Here is a 17732-nt window from a genome sequence, read left to right on the forward strand (position 1 = left end):
GACGGGGCAGATGTGTCATCACCCAGGTTGATAAACACATTGAATAACCTAGGCAAGACAACAGGTATCTCTGTACCATGATCCAAATGCTCCAGAGCATCCCTAGAAATAATTTCCAGCTCTTCAGGTCCAGTGCACAGGTTCTTCTCACATACCAGTCACTCAGCCTTGGAGCATGTACACAAGCTCATCTACTTAGTCTGTGAAACTTGAATTCAGCTTTCCATTTATGGCCAGAAGCCCTTTTCTGACTTACTGGGATTTTCCAGTCTTCAGTGGGTCCTGGCAGCATGCTTTTGAGTTGACTTTGGACTTACCCAATGCACATTAGGTTTTCCCTGATCCAGGTGTTTGCACAACCCACCTACAAAAACCTAATATGCCCAGTTCTCAGGACAACTGTGTGACTAGCCTCCTGTGAGAAATGCATCAATAACAAAATTGATTTCCTTCTTCCTCAAATACCTGCTTTGGCTGTACAAAAGGGGATTTTTTTTATGCCCTGAGTAGCCTCCAAATTTATCCTGATCAGAAGAGAAGTACAGAGTATATTTTATTAAGAGCACTGTGACAGCCTTCTGAAGTCTGTTCACAACACAACAGTTGCTTCATGAGGAATATCACACAGTAGGTTACATCTCAGGGAAAGTACCTGTTTTCAGAAATGCTACCCATTTAGGTCTGCAGAATTCTGAAACACAAGAAGAGGGTTTTCTCCCTGTCTACCATATTTTTGAGGCTGATGCATGATCTAGAAGATGCCAGAACCCCATGAAGGGGCTAACATGCTTGGCGCAGTCCTAGGTCATACCTACAAAAGCAAAGGAATAACATGGTGTACATTAGAACTTCCTGTGCACAGACCTGAGGTATTTCTACACCTCTAAGAAATCAAGGCACTGATGTACCCCAGGCTTAACTCAACTTCCAAACTGTTGTCTTAACCCGAGGGCTTAGCCTGCCCCAACAACCCTTTCCTAACCATTCTAGACAGCAGAAGACACAGCTCCTGATCTGGAAAATAACCAGAAGTGATTTTGCTCAGAAACACTTCTCAAGGCAGGCATACCCCTCAGATAATGCTTTTTACTTCCTTTCTCACCAAACACCACCTCCCTTCACTCATCCATTTTTGATAATGTGCTTCCAAGTTGTTTCGAGGCTTGATCTTAATTTTCCTGTTGTTCAAGTAATTTTATATAATAGCACCTATCATGCTAGGCACTTAACACATGAGACATTGTGAGTTGGATGCAAGGGGCTCTCTTCAAATCCAAGCAGCATGAAGGACAACAGATGCATTTTATTACCTCATTCTCACGGTCAGTATTCTTTATGAAACCTTAAAGCAATACAGTTCTTCACGCAACAAGTTGGTCAACAGCATATCTTCATCTGAGTGATGATCCAAAACTGGATTCTCCTCCAAAGGCGAGTTCTTTGATACAGCATATAGAAGGCTGTGGTACTGACAGCCTTGATACAGCATTTGACTGCAAATGTTTTGTGCAGTTTGAGGACTTGTCTTAATTCCTTCTGAAAGGCAGAGATGTCTGAAAAAGCTGTGTCAACATGCACAGCTGCCAGGGGAAAGCAGAAAGGCATACCCATAAGAGTATGGCTAGAATAAGACCTTATGACTTTTAAGGGATTTTAAAGGGAAACAAATGCACATTTTCCCCAAGTATAGCCATAGTAACATCCATGAATTAACAGCACATTTTCTCCTCTCAGGTAAGGGATTACAACAGAACACAGACCCCTCTCCAGTAATTGACATATAGTGCAGACTGATGGGAGTAAATACTCAGGTGGTACTCAACTTCTCTTCCCCTAGCATTCCCTGCGAGGAATGGATGACAGAGCAGCACTGCCACTCTGACCTGACAGTACCTCAACCATTTACTTCTGTTCAAAAGCAGAATCTCCAGCCACAGCTTGTCTGGAGAACCCTCTCAAGCATGAAGTAGTTCCTACACCTGATGCTTGGTTACAGGCTAGGTAAGGCAGCCCAGGTTTTTTTCTGTGGCAGGCCACATGTCATTGTAGCAGCTACAGACTTATACTACAGGAAAAGTAAGGTCCATCTACTTCTCAGAATCCATAGAAATCATCATCTTAGCTATCACTATTGCTGTCATGCATGCACAAACCCCACTCCACTCACAGTCCACGACACAGTTTGTCAGGTATTAACATCACAGAGAACTTCCTTCCTACATACGTAGTTACACTGGGACATCAAATCTCCAAACAGGTTGTGGATAAGGCAAAGATACAACACTGTCCCCATGGCTTTAGGTGCACACACAGTCAACCTGAGACTCACATCACACAGCACATCAGGAACTGGATTCCCAGGCGTCTTCTCTGAACCCTGGCACAGACTTCCTGAAGACAGGACAGACATTTATGAATATCAGAACCAGCCAGCAGATGTGCTTGGCGGACAGGGAATGACAGCTTCTTATAAACATGCATTCATTATCAGCACGCTTTTCCTTAGCCTCAGGTCCAAACCTTGGCATAAAGGTTGCTTTCTTTCAGTCCTCACAACCACAAATCTGGGAAGACAGTGTTTTTGGAGGACACTATCAGCAGAAGAAACTTCAAGCCTGACTGAGCCCAATTCTAAGCACAGACAGCATGGAAACAGATAGACCATTAAATAATTCATTGAAATAATTAACTTTAAGGACTGCCTTTTTTTTTTATTTTTCCAAATTAAACATCAGCTCAGAACAAAATTACATGAAAACTGCAAGCCCACAGAGCCCTCAGGGAGAAAGGAGAAGTACTGAATGAAAATACTAGTTATTTCAGACATCATAAACTTCTATTCCAGTGTAAGCTTACCCTCTTGTATTGAAATCATAGGGTCTTATTTCACATGGACACCTGCTTTTGCCTAATCCTCTACTAACTCAAGGAGCAGGTAACATGCATGTAAGTTTTAGGCTCCTATTTCAACTAGGCTTACACCTGGTTTCCGGAGTGCAAGAGTTAGGGTACACTGGTAATGTTTGCTGTCTCTCCTACATCTCCTGCATTCTGATGAGGTATGCAAATTACTTCTCTCTGGGATTAACCCATGTTAAATACAGTCAGAAGGACTTAATCAGATTAGTCAAGCTAAATAGATAGCCATCTCATGTTCTTCTATTCATCAGACAACAAAACCAACAAATAAACATAACAAGCAAAGCAGTAAATATTTTGAGGCCAATCAAACTGCAGTCAAAAGGTCTTCTTTAGAAGCTGCAGACACATAATAGTACTCACATGGTAAAGAAGAACTGAACCTTTAAAAACTCTCCAACAAGATGCCTTTGGATTTTTATTTGTCAAGTAAAGGGCAAAGGTAACATCCGAACAATAAAAAACCCCGAACAAAACCACATGCTTGAATAAAGTCAACACAACCTGACCTCGTGGAGGTTTACAGGAAGACCTTCTCTATTTCTATCCACATTAGGATGAGATAGCCAGATCTCAAAACACAAAACACCTTCATGGGTATATCAGTCATCTTCTGCTGGCTAAATCAAATACATATTCAGAACATTTGTTCTATCATTATAATCAAATAAACCTCATTTTCAAAAGGGCAACTTTGAGAGTCCCTCAGGTTTCCTTTATAATAGCATATGGAGCAGATATAACAGCTTATCAGTTGCACCAAATATGAATTTGGCAAAAGGGTGTCTTGTAATTGCAAGGGTTCACAAACCCACTGTTCCTTACTTCAGGCAAGTCATCCAGTATTGTCCACTAAATCATCTCATTTGTTATGGCTAATCTGGGAAAGGAGATAGAATAAACTCCTGTCCTGAACACAGGGAGAAACCAGTCAACACTCTGTAAACTTCATAGTTAAATGCTATCACAAAACATCTGTTTTGCTCTACACAGAGCAAAAAAATTATTTGGACTAATTTGTTTTTCTGAAAAATTACTCAACTTAGAATGAAGAGATTCACACTAATGAGAAATAAGAGCTCCCAGCCCCTCTATAAGATACTGAAAACTTCCAAACAACAGTTTCCATGTCATCTCCTGTGTCTCTCTTCAGAAATGCTATTTAAGAAAAGAAAAATAGGAACACTTGCATGAAAAAAGGATCTTTGCATCCAACAGCCTCATCTTCCCCCACTGATTAATCTTTCCTGAGGGCCCAAAACAGGAGCTGCCAATAGAAAAGGAAAGCATACAATCAACTTAACTGGGCACAAGAACAACTTTTACTCCATAATGAGAAAAAGAGGACCTGCTCTACAAATCCAAGAAATGCACAACTGATCTGCAAAAATTGATCAGAGTCAAATCATCATTAAGAACCTACGGTCCCATACCTTGGAGCGTTTTACAGAATGCACAGCCAACAAGTAGGAAACTGATGCCGGAAAGGAGAATACACAGAAAATACAGTTGCATAACACTAGGACAAGGGGTTCAAACAATCCAAACTCCTACAAGAATGCTACCATTAACCACCTCTCTACATGACAAAAAAGGAAAAAAACTACCAAGAATAGCAGTTAAAGGCTCACAGGCATCCTATAGTGTCTCATTTTGACCACTGGTAAAAAAAACAATCAGAGCAGCGAGGAAGGAAAGACGGCAGCCACACGAAGATATAGGTTTATAGCCGCCCTCCAAGAGAAGGAAGACCAAGAAGTCTGAATCTGATTGAAGAAAAAAAGTCCATAAGCAAATTGATCCACTGTTTTTAGCTAACACAATGCCATGCTTTGGCCATCCCTACCACATATACAAATTATAGCCTTGACATTGCCAAGCTGAGCAATACACACTCCAACTCCCACTGCTCATATTTTTTTAATCTTCTCACATGACAGTGCAAAACATCTACATTTAAAAACGAGGTCCAGAGCAGTACTTTTAGATATCAAGGCGTGTGCAGGCAAATTAAAAGCTTTCATATAATTTACATGAAATTTATATAATTCATACAATTTACTGTTGCTTACCTAAGCATCTGCAGAAACATGGGTTTCCACGCCAAAGTTTTCAAAACAATGACATTTCTGTTTCACAGCAGCCATAATATACATGGGAACTGCCATGCAAAAAGAGCTCATGTGTGCAATTGTCTTTTCTTACCAGCCATTATTCTCTGGGCTTCGTACGGTTCCATGTAGCCCGTGTTCTCTCCTTTTCCCATTCTGTTCAACTCACTTTTGGCATCAAACGGATCTGAGTAGTCATCAGCTATCAAGACCTGAAAGACAGAAGTAACTGTTACTGAATTCTCCAGTCAGTTGTGCAAAACAGAAGGCAGTAACACCCTATCAGGAAAAAAAAAAAAAAAAAAAAAAAAAAAAAAAAAAAAAAAAAAAAAAAAAAAGGCGTTTCACACAGCTGCACTCTATGCCATCTTCAAAGCACAGTCTGAGTTCGGAGGAGAAAGAAACAATTGCCACAGATCAGTTACTAAATGGTAAATTAAGTACAAGTGTGCTCCTGTTCACACCAGAAACCTCACAAAGGCAGACTCTGTGTCGAAAAGATTTCTGACAATCACAAGCTATAGAATAATTGCAATGGACAAATTAGAAAGAGCCAAACAGTCAGCAAACTCAATCCAGCGCAACTCCTACCAGAGAATTTTGCTAATATTCAGGGGGAAAAAAAAAAAAAGCACATTTTCTCCTGCACATACTTCATACCCTCTGCTTTTTAGGTTTATTGGCTACAACTGAAAATACTGCTAGAAATTCTTCAAATAAATATTCAAAGGCAACTATTTTCACTATATTAATAAAAATCTTTGTAATTTTAGTTCTCAGCTGAAAGGAAAAAAGACACAAAACAAGCTTCTTAGCTAAATTTAGATGCTTGAACCCGTTTGTGTCATTGTTTCTCTCAGAGAAGCATTATATTTACTTATTCTTTGTGAACTGAGACAAAAGGCACCAAAAAGAAATACGGTCAGAACACGTTTTCCTCTTCCACTAGAAGACTAAAAGAATCTGAAGGTTAGAAAATCTCACACCTTACATCACTATGCCTTCTGATCCCTGCAAAATCACTGAATGTGCAAGTTCCATATATAGTTTTCTTTAATCAGTCAATTGAAGTCACAGGAACTATTCCTCTCTATAATTGAAGGGGCAGAGCTAATCTTCATTTCTAGAGGGTGACAAGGGGACTGGGGCAAGGGCAAAAATTCTCACATCAGAATTATTGCAGAGCACGGAGATGTAATGTACAACAGACAAGAGAATCTGAAGCTAAGCAGAGGCACATCTCAGCATGAGAATCCCCACAAACAGAATCATAAAATAATTCAGGTAGGAAAGAATCCCAGGAGACTGCCTTGTCCAACCAAACACTCAAAGCAGAGCAAGCCTAAATGGCTCTGTCCTCAAGGCTTACTCTGTTAAAGAGGGATTTTTCAACCACCAGTTACTTTACATCCTTAAGACCAGAACCAGTAAGACTTAAAACAAACTGCTATTCCAACAGCTTCAATCTTTTCCACAAAGAACCAGGAGTTCACTGCTAGCTAAGAGACCGAAGCTGCATCCGCTTCTGTCTCCTGCTGCCAACAAACCCCACCAGACAGAGAAGAAAAACAGGACACTCAGGTATTTACAGATCAAACACCTTCACAAATTCTATGGAGTAAATGAGCACTGTGTAACTCCTTTAAAATTAGGGAACACACCATCTAACACACTTCAGTGTCATTACTCAGGCCCTGCAACATTGCCACACTGCAATTTTATACTACTTATTGGCTTATTTTACTACTAGGACTGATGTTTTAACTATATTTTTTGTGTGTTTTCCTCCAGTCAAAGTCTAAAGTGACTGGAAATTTCTTTTTGACCAGAAATCACCAGACTGGCATGGATCATAGAGGGAGGAAAATATAATTCTTTTCTCTCACTTGGTGTCCAAAATTACTCGCTCATTATTGTGAAAAGCAGTTAACACAAAGGGAAAAAAGTCCCCTCCCCCCTGTCTAGCAACATATGCCCAAGCAGCAAATCAAGCAACAGCAGCTGCATGCACTTGAGACAAAGACAATAATGTGTATCATGCAGCAGTAATTTCTCCTAGTCACAAGGACAGGTTTATCTCCAAAAATGATCCAGTTGAAATGCCATCCATGTAGCCTTCTGATTTGATCCTGTCAAGAGCTGCTAGGTGGTAGCATGGCCTCTGTACTGCTCTCCTATTGAAACACTGGCATGTAATACTCACCAACCCTTAGCATAACTGTACTGAAATATGAAACAGAATGCAGTCTTAACACAGCTGTTTGATATTTCTTCTTCTCCATTTTGCAAAAATATACTGGGAGGAAAACTATACATATAAAATGCTGTCAAACAAGACCACCCCCTCAAAAAGCCAAAAGATCCCCTGACCCAAACAACCCTCTCCCACAACAAACCTCAAACACATTTTTCAGCACTCAGGCAGAAGAAAGAGCAGCCTGCTTCACCCTTCCTGGAACTGCATATCTTCTTAAAGGAGGATTTACAACTCCAAGCTGTCACAGGGTTTCCTAGCTGACTGTTACTGTGTCCATAAATATTAAAATCTAGTAATTGTCAGCCTGGATATAGCAGCTGGCCAGTGCCAGAATTTGATTTCTTCTACACTTGCAGACAGTTATAAATTCTCTACTTCTATAAAGTCTGAAGTTTTTCTACTTCTTTCAAAGCGAAGCCAAGGCTTGAAAACCTCAAATGAGTATGCTTGTTCGTTCTGTTATAACATACCTACTGCGAATGTCTGGACTCCTTTTCATAATTCCATTTCAGAAGATTGTTTCTCCTGTTTCCAGAGATCTCAGCCAGAAAAAGGACTCCTAATCTGCCAGTCCTTGTGCCATCTCTACATAAATTACTTTTACCTAACAAGCTCATTTTCCAAGCCTATATGCAGCAGGTCAGACAAAGCACAGACAAAGACTTCTGATGAAATACAAGGTTCCAAGTACATCAATTTTCTAGTCATGGTACACATAATAATCAAAACATTTGCTTCATGATAGGTCGTATTAATACATTGTCCTCATACACCTTCATGCCATCCTCACAAAGCACATGCTTGCCACTGTTACACACAAGTTCTGTTCACAAAGTATCGCAGGTACGTGCCTTGATTGTGCATTTGGGTCCTGCAGATCATGACCTCTATCACCTCAAAGCCATGTAGGGAAGATCCAATGTGAGAACATTACACTGGCACCTCTCCCCCATGGCCACGTAGGAGCAGGCCTTTCTGTGTGATGACTGAAGTGCCTCCATGTTCACTAGAGCTCATCCACTTTCCAGCAAGGGTTATTTGTTGTGTGCTTTGTTTGTTTATTTTTCTCCCAACAACCTTTCAGCCACTGCCCAGCAAACTGGTCTCAGCCGTTTGTTTTGTCCAGAGGCCAAGGCCAGCACAGATCATCCCAGGTTAGGGCCTGCATGCAGTGCCCTTTCCACATCTTTAATTAAGTGCACTTTCAAGGCAAATGGCTTAACTTCTTGAATTGGCCTCCAAGTTGATGCTTCACGCTAGTGACAAACACTGGACAGAAAAGAGAAGGGAATGGACGCCATCCATCATCTACCAATGCACCCCTCCCAAAAGTCTCAAACAGTCCAACTATCCAAGACCTAATGCTGTACTCCCCACATCTACCCTGGACACAATCACAGGAGTGGCAAAACGTTGAGGTTTTGTAACTATGGCTAGAGAGAACATTCATACGCAAGTTCTGACCCTTGGAGCAGGACACATTTCATTTGCCTCCCTCTTCTGCCAAATCCGGCCATCTTCCTCAGGGGTCCTACCTATCAAAACGAAAGACAGCTATCAGGAAACCCCGGAAGGATTCAGGCAGTCATTCAGACTCCAAATTAATGTTCACTACATTTGTAAAGGCTATTTTCAAAGACCTGTGGCTTACTTCTCATTAGAATGCAAGATGACCAGAGTAGACTGTGAGCTCCTACAGCTACTGATTCCTGCTCTATACAAGCCCGTTCTGTGGCACACCATGCACATATGATACTATTTTCTATCAGGCACATGTAGTAAGTAATAGTAGCTTGAGGTATCAGTAACATCAAGGAAAGAAAATTCCAACCCATCAGTAGAAGTGCACTGATCAAAAGAGGTCAACAAAGATTTAGGGAACACTCAGAGGAAATACGTTCTAGTGGGATGTCTTTGAAACTCCAAAGACAAAGAGTACAGCTCAGTTACCAGACAAGTTGACAAATTCAAAATCACAGCTGTAGCTAAAAAGTTAGTCAGCAGATTCAAGATGAGAAAAACAACAACCAAGCCCCAGAAAATAAAACAGAAGCTGAGATTCTGGTTTGTTTACCCCTCTATTATGTATCTTAACTCAGTTGCAAGCTTCACTGTTGACGCACAGTCTTTGTTCTCCTACAGTCTTAAAAAAAAAAAGAAAAAGTCTAACAAATACTATCATATTAAATACAAGTTTAAGTGGGTATTTGCATATAGAGAGAATTATTTGCATATACTTGCCACAGGAAGAAACCAAAGAACACGCCTTTATGCATAATTTCACAGGTATCTCTATCTGACTAAAAAAACACATTTTAAAGGGAACAGACAAGAAAGAAACAAATGAGAACTTACCACACTAAAATAATCGGGGTAAACCCTTTTTGAATTGAAAGGAAACACAAAAGATCTAACTATCTTTAAAACATCAACAACTTCAGCATGGAACTGTTTGTTATTTCACTCATTTAGCGGTTGTGATGATCAAGGACACACTGTTCTGGAATAATCCAAGAGGAATTATGATAAACAAAATGTAGCAAAAAAACCTGAAAGATCTCTCCTGCCCACCAGGCCTTTGGGAGATTTATTATGGGAGACTCATTTGTGGCAGGGTGGGGGGATTTTTGAGGGGGAGGGAAAGATCTGTTATTAAAAAATAATATATATTATTATTTTATCAATATATAGAATCATAGAATGGTTTGGGTTGAAAGGGTCCTTAAAGATCATCTAGCTCCAATCCTCTTGCCACAGGCAGGTGTAAATTAATATATAAAGGCAGACCATATATTGGTCTTCTTGAGCTCTTTTGACCTTCGTGATCAACAGTCAAGTCCTGCAAAACCACAGACAGGAATGTGTCACTGTCAGCAGAGATACAGAAGACAAAATCACTTAGAAATTGGGAATACATCCACACCACAGTTAACTGACACAATTTAACACAACGTAATGAAAATTCCTCATCCTCCTTGAGAATTCATACTCAGAAAAAGTCACTAGTTACAGTACAAGTCACTCTATATTACCACAGAATCATAGAGTGGCCTGGATTGGAAGGGACTTCAACAACCATTCTAGTTTCCAACCCCCCTGCCATAGGCAGTGACTCCTTCCACTACACCACGTTGTCCAGAGCCCCATCCAACCCTGCCTTTAACACTCTCAGAGATGGGTCAGCCACAGATTTTCTGGGCAACCTTTTCCAGTATTTCGCTCTCACAGTAACATCTAGTATTGCAAAACCTAATCTAAACTTACCCTCTTCAGTTTGAAGCCATTCCCCCTTGTCACTACATGATCTGGTAAAAAAGTCTCTCTCTTTCTTGTAGATTCCCTTCAGGTACTGGAAGGCCACAATTAGGTCACCCAGGAGCCTTCTCTTCTCCAGGCTGGACAATCCAAATTCTCTCAGCCTTTCCTCATGGGAGAGGTGCTCCATCCCTCTAATCAACTTGGTGGACAATACCAACCTACAATATTACATGTTTTGTTGCTGTTTTATTTGATTGATGTTATGAAATGAAATCTTTGAGAAATACCAAATTTCTCTCCTTGTCCCAAAGCAAGCTCTAGCTCTCACATCCCAGACATACCCTAGGCAGATGCTTCCTTAAAAATTACATTTTCATGTAATTTTCAGGTAACTACACACCAGAAATATCTCTCTGATGTTGAAGCCTAGACAAAGCTCAGCCTGCATACACCAGGATTGTGAAGTTTTGTCTTGATTTGTTTTGCAAATGAATAAAGATTTGCACTTATGTTTTCCTCCATGAAGCACTAAATTCCGGAACCTGTTGGGTAATCCTCCCTGGAGCCTAAGCACAACCTTTTTTTCCAAAATGAAGTTCACAGCTTTTGAAAACCTGCTGATACAGTGATATGTGCATGGTCGGATTCCCAAAAGTACCAGGGAAAACAAATCAAGGATTTTTAATATCTTGCTAACAAGTCAGGTATTTAGGACACAATTCTAGAGGACTACTCAACAGATGAAATGTGTATAGAGCCTTTCCTTCTACCCCTAAATTTGAGTATAGGAAAGGCCTGCATCAGCTCTGCCCCTGGAAGAAAACACAGGCGTCGTTCACAGCGATGATTTACTCCCTCCTTAAATCTCCACACGTCTTCCAACTGCTTTATACTCCTTCCTGATAGTCTTTCTCTGCTTGGGTCTCTGTGTCCAGAAGTCTGATAATTTGGATGGTTTCCAAAGCTGAGTGTTCCAAGCTGTGCATACACTGCAGATGCCAGGCATACTTGTAACTGAACAGCCTAACACATCCTTTCAAAAAGTCCTACAGTACCTGAGCCTGTGGAGTTTCAGTGAATATCTTCCAGTTCATAAGACTGTAATAGTCCCTTAATCATGAGACTGACATGTGGAAAAAATGCATTTCTAGCTGCATTATAGATGCACTATGAAATACATGAAAAAAAAAAAACACTTGCTGCCTTTATGTGTAGCCTTGCTCAAGCTTTCATGAAAGACCAGTGAGCATGAGTATTTTTTTCCCTCTTTGACTCCAAAGCAGAGCCATATGCCAACGGGAACCACACACAAGGAGGACGCCTGTTTCAGCGTAGAACCAACTGTAAGGAAAGGTAGTTTGGCACTCTGCTGCAATGGATTCAACATGGGAATAAGACACGGAGGTATATTTGTAGTTTAGAGACAATATTCTTTGAAATTAATAACCCCAACACTGCTTGAATATCTTTCAAATGTTTTCTCAGTGCATCTCAGAACACCAGCTGCAAGGTTCTGTTAAATACAACTGACTTCGCTCAACTGAAACATCAGATAAAACACAGACCTTCCATATAGAGAAATAAGACAAATATCTTCTCTACCTTTAGTAAAATACTTGAATTTTATAGATATTAATCATGTTCCAAGAAGTCTAATTACTTTTATGCCAGATTTTATAAGTTCAAAAACCATTTCCATTGTATAGTAAAACGTTAGAAAAGTACTTGTTTCTTACACATCGCAAGGAGAAGCTTTCAAGGCAAACAGCTTTAGCCCTCATGCTTACCTAGAAGACAAATCTCTGCACCACATACTTCTGAGTTAGATCCCATGGAAACAAAGAGGGTTTTTTTCTTATACAAGTGCAGAATTCAGATGTAGCGTTTTCAGAACTTTGCACATCAAGTCAGCAAGTATGCTGCCCTGAACAGCTGTCTGCTTGATTGCTGCTGCCATGCAAGATTTGCATGATTTTGTACTAGATCCACTCTGACTGGGCAGAAACAAGTTACCTTCTGCAGCATCAGATACGTCCTGTCCTGTAGTTGAAAATTTTGTACTATTTAAAAGTAGTTGAGTGCTTGCTTGACATAAGTATCTAGAATTTCTAGGCTGCAAATTAAACTTTATCAGAACTACAGGTTATATTGTGTACGTCAAAGAAAGATTACAATACAAACTGGAGCTTACAGTCAGAACATTAATAATAATAATTAGTACAGACAAAGCTAGCATCTTAAATATTACTTAAAAATTAATAGAGTGGACAGCTCACAGATCACAGTTTATAGACTGTAACAACCATATTACAACATGGTTGCAATGAACTAACTGAAACTCCCACCACAACCAACCTGAGAGGGTGTGAAGATGACCAACACAACCTGGTAACAAAATAGCAAGCCAAGAGTAAGAAGATCCCAGATCCTAATGTTGCTATTTGTCCAGACTGTCACATGAGGGATGGGGAGTTTGGATTGGAAGGGTGAAATTGCCCAGGGATTTCTTTGTTCAGGGTCCCTCTTTTGAGGCACTGCCTCAATCAACCAGATATCGTAACAGGTCTGTGCCAATAAACCTATCTAATGGAGATGAGAGCTTAGAGTCAAAAATCTCTAACACCTGTGGAAATGGATCTTGCAACTTGCAGTGTCTTCTGCAGTCACTATGTAGAACTGCATAGTTCTGCCTCTACTGTACAGAGAGAGGGCAAAATGATGTTTACTATGAAATAATTATCCTTTAAAGAACATGTATACTACAGTCTCACCTTTTAAATCTTAAGAACATCCTGCAATGAAGTACAATACAGTTTGTCTTTGAATAGCGTCCCAGGTTCTTCAGCCGCACAATCACACAGAGTATTTCGGTTCAAATAAGTAACAGGTGAGAACATAAATGAAGTACGCTTTTACACAGGCATTGTCTCCTCAATTATTGCTGCTTTCATGGATCTACACACACCACCATGCCAGACAGAGGACAGTCACTCAGGAAGACTTCAGCTAATTGTTTTCAATCCCCAGTTCATTAAGTGGTTTGCCTACTGAGCTGATCTTAAACCAGGCCTCTCATTTACTCTTGCACAAATATCGTAGCTGCCAGGTTGCTGCAGAACACAGCCACATATTGTTTCAACTTGCCTACACTCATTTGCTTGCCACAGAGGAATTAAGAAGTTAACATCTCCCAGGTGAGCACTGAAGACAGAAGCCAGTAATTTCTTATCCAGTACACAGGAGGAACTGAGCTGCTTCAGCTATGAATTCAACGCAGCCTGTTCCTTACCTTGTCTGAAGGTAAGCTTCACTGTTAAAGCCCCCAAACCTGACTGATTGCATTACCTAAATAAGAAAATCCACCCAGCAATTTGAATTCAAAAACATCTGGAAATGACAACTCTCCTCTAGGCATCTGTTGTAGAGGTTAGTCACTTCACTTCAAAAGGTACATGGCAATTTGGGTTTGTATGCTTCAACTTGAGTTGGTATTACTAATTCTACACGTCAAAACTTCTTGACCACCAGATAAATTACATCTGTGTCGTTACTTTTACAGCCCATGTCTGGAATCTTGCAGCGAACAATCATGCCTGCCACTGCTTTAAATCTCTATCTCCTTTACTCCCTGAATCAGCTAGTCTATAATTTTTTTTCCCCTGGGAATTTCAACTAACTAAATTGTCACTCTTCATACTCTGCCATTTGCCCTTTATAAGTAAACACACTAAACAAGCACCTTCCTGAATCTCCTTCACATCCCAGTAACTCTTTCAAGACACACAACCCGGTTCTTCAGCCAACTCTTTGCTGATGAAATCACAGAAATCATTAAAACTGCTTACTGAATTTGTTGAAAACCAGACTTCTGACTTCTCCATTAACACATGAAGGAAAACAGCACCCTATCCTTGTAAATGAAAACAGAAAAAACCCTCAACAGATGCTGGAATGAAACTCAAGCAGACAGTATTGGATCATTACATGTTAACACACTTCTATAAAGTCACACCTATATGGTGTTTAGATTGGTTTTTCATTCCTAAGTTGTTTAGTAGTTTATGCTACAGATTTTTTTCCTCCTCTAAATGTTTTTATCATTTCTATGAATTCTTCCGAATATCAGACCTCTAGTTTTGGGGGGGGGGGGGGGGGGGACAGACGACATTATTGCCTCTTTACTGTCCCCTCTACTATATCCTTCTTACACAAGTTTATTTTCACTTGCTTTATTTGCAACCAAACTACAGACACTCCATTAACTAAATTCCTCATTATTTCTTCCTAAGTGAATCACAGGTGTAGAAGACAAGCAGTTCTCTGACTGTCTGCTATGACCCTTGCTTACCAAGTTCACCTGTCAGACTTTACACTTCAGGTCTGTGAAATAAGAGATTTCACATTCATTGCTGGGAGGAAATAACACAATTCTTAAAAAGCATGTGTTGCTCCTCACATCCAAATTCTTTGTGGGTAGGCACACTTAACTTTCTGAGGCAGAAGGATGATTTTATTCTCAGACATGGTAAAATTTCCTACTTGTCACATATAGTTCTCTGCCTCAAGGAGAGAAAAAAAAATGTGACTACGACTGAAGCTTTTTGCCTGCAAATTTTAAAACCTACAACAAGGGCTTAGGAGCAGCACACAGATTTATGACCATACAAGGTAGCACGTTACATTGCATCAGATATATAGTTTCTGCTTTGAAATTTGCTTCAGTAGGTTCTAAAATTGAGAGATGATTAAAAAAAAAAAAAATTTTGCCCTAAGGAGTTGTTTTCATTGAGAGTGTTTCCCTAAAGATACCCGGTATCAACCCAGGAAATTCAAAGAAGACTGAATATATCATAGCATATAATGTAACACACTGATATGCTAAGTTTTAATCAATCACTTCCATAAAAGAAGTCGCTTCCAGTCAGGAATTACACCTAAGAAAAACAATGTAATAAATTCTAGACTTTTAACCTTGTATCATCACTGTCACAAGCTGATTTCTTTGGAATGCCACCTGGACAGATACAAAATTTATCAAGCTGTCATGGAAGTGTGGCAAGGCAATCATGTTACATATTTAAACATGTACACACAGATCAGTTAGACTGATAGCATTCAGCACATATTTGCAATTCTTGTGATGTGACTGTTACACTGGAGCTGGAAATGCCAATTAACGAAACAGAGAAATATTTATTTCCAATACAGAAGAAAAACTAAACTATAGTCACAACACCAACAGAGGTGAGGTGGAATGTACCGTGCTTACAAAATACTTGATGCTACTTCTCTCTGTAACCTGAGTTCCTGAGTCCAGCACCTCACAGTGCTGCGTCTAGAAAATTTGTTAAAATTTGTAGAGAATGACCACTAAAAACCAGGACATTTGCAACTGAGTAAGTAGCTACAGAGTTTGCTTTAGCTACCTGCCAGTTGGAAAGACAGTTATGGAAGCTGTGATGCTGCTGTAGCACAGGACTTTCAACTCATCTTTGGCACTGAACTAGGAGGTAAGAAAGTTATTACTAAACAAACGACAAACTGGCTTCCTAAAAAACAGACAGCATGACTTGGAATGGCATCAATTACTGGTGTTTTTTTTATGTATTTTTTATATATGTCTGCTCCAAACCACATGCAATGGGGCTGAGGCCACAACTCTGGACCAAAAGCACGAGGCTTCTCAAGGGACTCTAGGGTTCCCAAAGTACTTCCCTAAAGATCCACGTCCTATTCTGCAGGAGCACACCAACCCAAAAGCCTCGGTACCAGTCACGCGGTTGGCAGTGCACTGCGCCGCAAAGCACGGCTAGGCACACCTGTGAACCTGCCCCATAGAAGGGAGGCGAGTCTGAAAGCCGTAAAGGCAGGGCACCATCACTTCCCGTGCCAGTCTTGCACATGCCCTGCCTGCCCTGAGATATTAAAAAGCGCCAGGCCACCCAGTGGCCTGAGAATGACTGAGAACAGCGGCGGCTCCAGATGCAGACAGGAGCTAGTCCCCTGGCCAAAAACCCTTCCAAGGGCTTACGCAGCCCCAAGCCTTACTCCCTAGCCTACAGGGGCGGGAACAGAAGCTCAACACTCACCTTATCTTTCACAGCAGAGGGGGCAGAAGTCGCCGGCTGCTTGGAGCCCTTGTGGAGCTTCTTGCCCACGCCGTCGCTGCCGCCACCGCCGCTCTCCACCTTGATGAGCCGGTGCTTGGGGGAGATGTACTTCACGTCGGGCGGTGTCGCCGGGCGGCGCTCGCTGTGGCTGCGGAAGAGATGCGGGGAGCCGGTGGTCGGAGGCGTGGCGCAGCACGACGAGGAGGAGGAGGAGGAGGAAGCCTTGAGGGCCGCCTCGCCCAGGTCCTCGGGAGCCGAGTAGTCCGGACGGCACATGGCGCGCAGCTTGCGCAGGGACGAGCCGGGCCCGCTGTAGGGGTCCTCGAAGTCGCGGTCCTTCTGGGCGCGGTAGGCGCGGAGCAGGTCGCTGGTGTCGTCGCGCAGGCGGCGGCGCGAAAAGCCGGGCGAGGTGTGATGGTGGAGGTGGAGGTGCGGCGGCCCCTCGGGGCGGGGCGCGCCGCCGACACCGTTGCGCTTCTCCCGGTAGTCGGGCCGCGGGGGCTGCGGAGGGCTCTTGGTCTTGCTATTGCCCAGGCTGAAGTATTTGTTCAGCCATTTGGCCATCGTTCTCCCCCGGCCGCGGCCTCAGCGCCGCTGCGCGCTGCCCCCGGCGCCCCGCGCCCCAGCGCCGCGGGCCGCCCGCATGGAGGAGCGGCGGGGCGGCGGGGCGGGCCGGGCGCCCCGCTCCGCGCACCCTCCGCTGTCCCGCTGCTGGAAGGGCTTCACCGAGTCCCCCGGACTGCCGGCGACGGGAAGCCGCTCCCGGCCTGAGCCCGGCGCTCGCCGTAGCTCCGCGCCCGCCCCCGCGGCTCCGGGTCCGCCGCGACCTCAGCCCCGCAGCTCCGCGCTGGCAGCGCAGCCCAGCCTGACCTCAGCACGCACCGGAGAGGCGGGGGACGCATCTGCATGCGGGGCCCGCCCACCGCCGCGCCGGGCGGGGCCGCGCCAGGTGCCGGGGCGGGCGGAGGGGCCGGGCCGGGCCGGGCACGGGGGGGTTCGCGGTGCTCACTGCGCGCTCCCGCGGGTGGGACCCGCAGGCGCGCCTGCGAACGCGCCTGGGAGCGGGGCTGCCGCCGA

General features: G+C 42.6%; 1 protein-coding gene across 1 annotated transcript in view; it reads right to left on the minus strand.

Annotated features, from left to right (window-relative positions):
* SHB (SH2 domain containing adaptor protein B) overlaps positions 1–17265 on the minus strand; it is a 53869-nt gene extending 36604 nt beyond the window's left edge. Inside the window, exons 1-2 of the mRNA XM_027882627.1 lie at positions 16635–17265; positions 5125–5242 (exon numbers count right to left, since the gene is read on the minus strand). Coding sequence (XP_027738428.1) covers positions 5125–5242; positions 16635–17219 — 703 coding nt within the window. The 5' untranslated portion in view covers positions 17220–17265. The remainder of the gene's footprint in view (positions 1–5124; positions 5243–16634) is intronic.
* Between the last annotated feature and the right edge of the window lie 467 nt (positions 17266–17732).

The sequence above is a fragment of the Empidonax traillii genome, unplaced genomic scaffold, assembly GCF_003031625.1.
Source record: "Empidonax traillii isolate 1590-97213 ecotype Southwest subspecies unplaced genomic scaffold, ASM303162v1 scaffold108:size1079785, whole genome shotgun sequence".
Lineage (NCBI taxonomy): Eukaryota > Metazoa > Chordata > Aves > Passeriformes > Tyrannidae > Empidonax > Empidonax traillii.